The following is a 4,956-nucleotide window of genomic DNA, read 5'->3' on the forward strand; positions in this document are numbered from 1 at the left end:
GTATTTTCAAGAGCACATTACCTGTCGCGGCTACATCACCGTTGAGTCCCTTCTTCTCCCCGGAAGAAAGGGGGGTGAGACGATGTCACATAAACGCCCCTACTTTGCATTTCAAAACGCCATAGCCCAGTCATCACCATAGCCCTGCCAACTTCATCCAACACAACCTTTTACTTTCAAAATAATAGCCCGCCACAGACAATAGCACGCCACCGTTTAAAACCATAACGTTCAGAGGAAAGCCCAAGACCGAAGACACCCACACCCACTTTCGAACGCCCGCCCACCCGATCGCTAACACTGCCATTAACAGCGATCGGGATGCCGAGACCCACTGCGCAGGCTCGAGTCGAGCCGGACAGGGCAGCCAGCAACCCGAGGATTGGGCAGAGCTGGGTTGAGGTTCAAGTGGTCGCGAAACAAAACAAAAAGACTAAGTGCAGTGCAGTGCGAAAACAACGAAATAAAACAACAGCAAGGACACACGACGAAACAACAAAATGAAAACTAGTAAACAAAGTGAAACAAAGCAATAAATGCACAACACACACACACACACACACACGCACACACACACACGCACACACACACACAGCAGCAATGTTGACGTCAGAGCGCTGACTGAGACAATGCTAGTCGACGTAAAGGACATAGACGAGACCACCGAGAAAATGGACATTCTATGTGCGGTTAAATCACAGTTCGATGTGGAGCTGCCTGAATCCGCGGTGGTCAGTCTAAGGGCGGCATACGGGGGCACCCAAACCGCCACTCTTAGAGTCATGCCCGACATAGGGAGACGGCTCATAGAGAAGGGAAAAATTAGGCTGGGATGGACTTCGTGTAGAATCCCCCCAAAGATAACACCTAAAAGGTGTTTTAAGTGTATGGAGTTTGGCCATATAGCAGGAAATTGCAGGACCCAGGAGGACTGCTCAAAATGTTGCTACAACTACGGCGCAAAGGATCACCAAGCTAGAGGCTGCAAGGCAAAGGCCTGCTGCATGCTCTGCAAACGCAAGAAGGAGAAAGATTGCGACCACCCAACCATGAGTGGGAAATGCCCGCACTTCAGGAGGGCTATGCAAGGGCTTAGGGGTAAATGAAGTTCCTTCAGATAAACCTAAACCATTGTGAGGTTGCCCAATCGTTGCTTGAGCAAAATGTCATCGAGGAAAACGTAGACATTGCGCTCATAAGTGAGCAATACAGGAATAAAAATTCCGGCGAATGGCTATCAAATAATAGCAAAAAGTCGGCAATATGGAGCTGCGGAAATCCAAAGCTTCAGATTACCAAGAAAAAAAGCGGAAATTGCTTCGCTAGGGCCCATGTGAATGGTATAGCTTTCTATAGCTGTTACCTGCCGCCAAGCCATAGCCTTCCCCATGCAATATCTGTGCTCGAAGATATTGCAGAAGATGCCCGGGAAAACCGTCCAGCCGTAATAGCAGGGGACTTTAATGCCTGGGCTACCGACTAGGGCTCCCCCCGAACAAATGCGAGGGGAAGGGCACTACTAGAGAGCTTCGCCGCACTTGACCTAGTGCTGCTGAACTCTGGAACGAAACCGACCTTCTCTAGAGCCGGAACCAGTTCCATCATTGACCTCACATTCGCGAGCGCTGGATTGGCCTCAGGCTCCAGCTGGGAGGTTAGTGACACCTACATGGGTAGTGACCATGCAGCAATAATCTGCACGATAAAACCAAGAAATGGCCCACCACGGGTTCCCAAGACCGTGCCAGGGTACAAAATAGAAACGCTAGACGTGGAGATGGTACAGATGCTGTTTGAGGACCTCTCCACTAGCGGTACAGCTGAAGAGCGGGCAAACCCCATCGCAGACTACACAAAGCTAGCCTGTGATGCATCTATGCAGAGAAAGGGGAAAAACCCATCAGGAAGAAGGCCTGCATACTGGTGGAACCAATCCATTGCGGAAGCCAGGAAAGACTGCCACAGGGCAAGACGAGCATACCAACGCTCAAGAGGAAGGCCCGAATTTGAGGCACTTCAAATTCTTTTCAGGGAAAGAAGACGAGCCCTGGAAAAAAATATAAAAGAGAGCAAACGCAGATGCTTTAATAATATATGCGAAGAAATAGACTCCAACCCATGGGGCTTCGCATATAAACTCGTCACAAAACGGCTGCGGGTATTTAGTAGGCCATCGCCGACATGCCCAGCCGGCCTAAAGAGGATAGTGGAAACACTATTCCCAGAGCAAGAGAGTATGGCGCGAACCTCACAGACCGTGAATACTGCGACCATAAAGCTCACAAATGCCGAAGAAGTCCATCGGGTATTGAAGACAATACTGGACGACAAGGCACCGGGACCAGATGGCATCCCGAATAAAGTCCTTAAAATTGCTATTAAGGCTAACACAAAAGAGTATGTTGACATGTATAACGCATGCCTAACAGAAGGTGTGTTCCCTAGTCGCTGGAAAATACAGCGGCTGGTACTCATACCAAAGGGGGACAAGCCAGCGGAGGAGCCTTCTTCATATAGGCCACTCTGCATGCAAGACACGGTGGGTAAAATTCTTGAAAGAATAATCCACTCCCGGCTAGAAGGTGCCCTTGACGAAACCAACGGCCTCTCAGAGATGCAGTATGGTTTTCGAAAGGGTCTATCCACCATCGACGCTGTCGGTAAACTGTGCGAAGTCGCAGATAAAGCGATCGAGGGGAAAAGGTGGTTGTACGGCACAAAGCAGTACTGCATAGCGGCAACGCTGGATGTTAAAAACGCATTCAACTCCGCTAGCTGGGACCACACACTAAATGCATTGAGAAACCTTAATGTTCCAATGTATATACAGAGAGTAATAGCGAGCTACCTTGAAAGCCGCCTGCTCCTGTATGAAACTGATTCTGGGCAATCGACCCACAGGGTCAGCGGGGGAGTCCCACAAGGATCAGTCCTAGGCCCCTTGTTGTGGAATACCATGTACGATGGGATCCTTAGGATCGCGATGCCCGAAGGTGCACGACTCATTGGCTTTGCCGATGATGTAGCCATAGTAGTCACTGCAAAGAAGCTACCAGATGCAGAGAGAATCTGCAACGAAGCTGGGGAACGAGCAAGCGCATGGCTCGACGCCAAGGGACTCACTTTGGCAGCGCACAAGACGGAAGCAGTCCTGATAAGCACCAGGCAGATAGTAGAGACGGCTACTATTAAAATTGGAGAAGCCACAATTAAATCTCGCCCAAGCCTAAAATACTTGGGCGTTATGATTGACCACCGGCTAACCTTCAAAGAACATCTAGCGTACGCTAGTGGCAGGGCAGGCAGGACTGCGGCCGCGATCTCGAGGATTATGGCTAACACTCGGGGACTGAGGCAACCAGGCCGGAGATTACTGGTAAGCGTTGTCACATCGACGCTGATGTATGCTGCTCCCATATGGGCCCGAGCCACAAAAAATGGAAGTTATATGCAAGATGCCGACTCCGTGAAGAGACTGTGTGCCCTGCGGGTATGCTGTGCGTTCCGCACGGTATCCCATGACGCGGCGTTGGTAATATCGGGAGTTATACCGATTGACCTGCTGGCATTGGAATCAGTTGAGATCCGAGCAGGTAGCACGGAAATCGAAACAGCTGAATCCCTACGGAAAAGGTGCAGAGAACTTACCATTGCGAAGTGGCAGGAGAGATGGGCACAAAGTAGCAAAGGACGATGGACGTATAAGCTTATCCCAGAACTGCAGAGATGGCTGGGACGGAAGAATGGACATGTGGACTTCTACATAACGCAACTGTTGACAGGACATGGATGCTTTAAATACTATCTCAATAGATTTAAGCATGAACGTTATCCGCACTGTCCACTCTGCGAGTCGGATAACGAGGACGCAGAACACGTGTTTTTTGTCTGTCCGAGATTTGAAAATGAACGAAGAGATCTGAGCATTAGGGTTGGGAGGACGCCAGCCGCTTGTAACCTGGTGGACATTATGCTCGTCTCAGAAGAAAATTGGTCTGCAGTATGCAATATGGCCACAATAGTACTCAAAAAGCTGCGCAACGCAGAAAGACTGCGAAATTCCAATAGGAGAGAATCCTAGAGAGCCCTAAGGGCATTCCCCCCCCGGCGAAGTAATACCTAACGGCAGTTCCGCCGGGGAAGCGGGGAGGGGGTGGAGAATTTACTGGGTTAGAGTCCCAGACTTCGGCAAGCTATCTCAGCTCCGAGTTTTCGATGCCTTAGACCACCACTAAAAAAAAAAAAAAAAAGACACACTCACATCTGCACGATAAAACCGAGAAATGGCCCACCACGGGTTCCTAAGACCGTGCCAGGGTACAAAATAGAAACGCTAGACGTGGAGATGGTACAGATGCTGTTCGAGAACCTCTCCACTAGCGGTACAGCTGAAGAGCGGGCAAACCACATCGCAGACTACACAAAGCTAGCCTGTGATGCATCTACGCAGAGAAAGGGGAAAAACCCATCAGGAAGAAAGCCTGCATACTGGTGGAACCAATCCATTGCGGAAGCCAGGAAAGACTGCCACAGGCCAAGACGCGCATACCAACGCTCAAGAGGAAGGCCCGAATTTGAGGCACTTCCAATACCTGCAATCGCAGGTGCTTTAATAATATATGCGAAGAAATAGACTCCAACCCATTTGGCTTCGCATATAAACTCGTCACAAAACGGCTTCGGTTATTTAGTAGGCCATCGCCGACATGCCCAGCCGGCCTAAAGAGGATAGTGGAAACACTATTCCCAGAGCAATAGAGTATGGCGCGAACCTTGCAGATCGTGAATACTGCGAGCATAAAGCTCACAAGTGCCGAAGAAGTCCACCGGGTATTGAAGACAATACTGGACGACAAGGCACCGGGACCAGATGGCATCCCGAATAAAGTCCTTAAAATTGCTATTAAGGCTAACACAAAAGAGTATGTTGACATGTATAACGCATGCCTAACAGAA

At 49.7% G+C, this 4,956-nt stretch overlaps 1 protein-coding gene across 1 annotated transcript; it reads left to right on the forward strand.

Annotated features, from left to right (window-relative positions):
- The first annotated feature begins 629 nt into the window (after positions 1-629).
- On the forward strand, positions 630-4,578 carry LOC123038120. The gene is made up of 4 exons (XM_044461812.1): positions 630-731; positions 1,484-1,724; positions 4,293-4,382; positions 4,451-4,578. The coding sequence occupies exons 1-4, from the start codon at positions 630-632 to the stop codon at positions 4,576-4,578; spliced, it is 561 nt and encodes a 186-aa protein (XP_044317747.1).
- Positions 4,579-4,956: the final 378 nt, after the last annotated feature.

The sequence above is a fragment of the Drosophila rhopaloa genome, unplaced genomic scaffold (assembly GCF_018152115.1).
Source record: "Drosophila rhopaloa isolate 14029-0021.01 unplaced genomic scaffold, ASM1815211v1 contig_80, whole genome shotgun sequence".
Lineage (NCBI taxonomy): Eukaryota > Metazoa > Arthropoda > Insecta > Diptera > Drosophilidae > Drosophila > Drosophila rhopaloa.

Coding starts and splice junctions, on each gene's coding strand:
- LOC123038120 (XM_044461812.1), top strand. CDS start 630: ATGCTAGTCGACGTAAAGGACATAGACGAGACCACCGAGAAAATGGAC. Junction 732..1,483: donor AGCTGCCTGAATCCGCGGTG/GTCAGTCTAAGG, acceptor GCTACCGACTAG/GGCTCCCCCCGAACAAATGC. Junction 4,383..4,450: donor CGAGAACCTCTCCACTAGCG/GTACAGCTGAAG, acceptor GCATCTACGCAG/AGAAAGGGGAAAAACCCATC.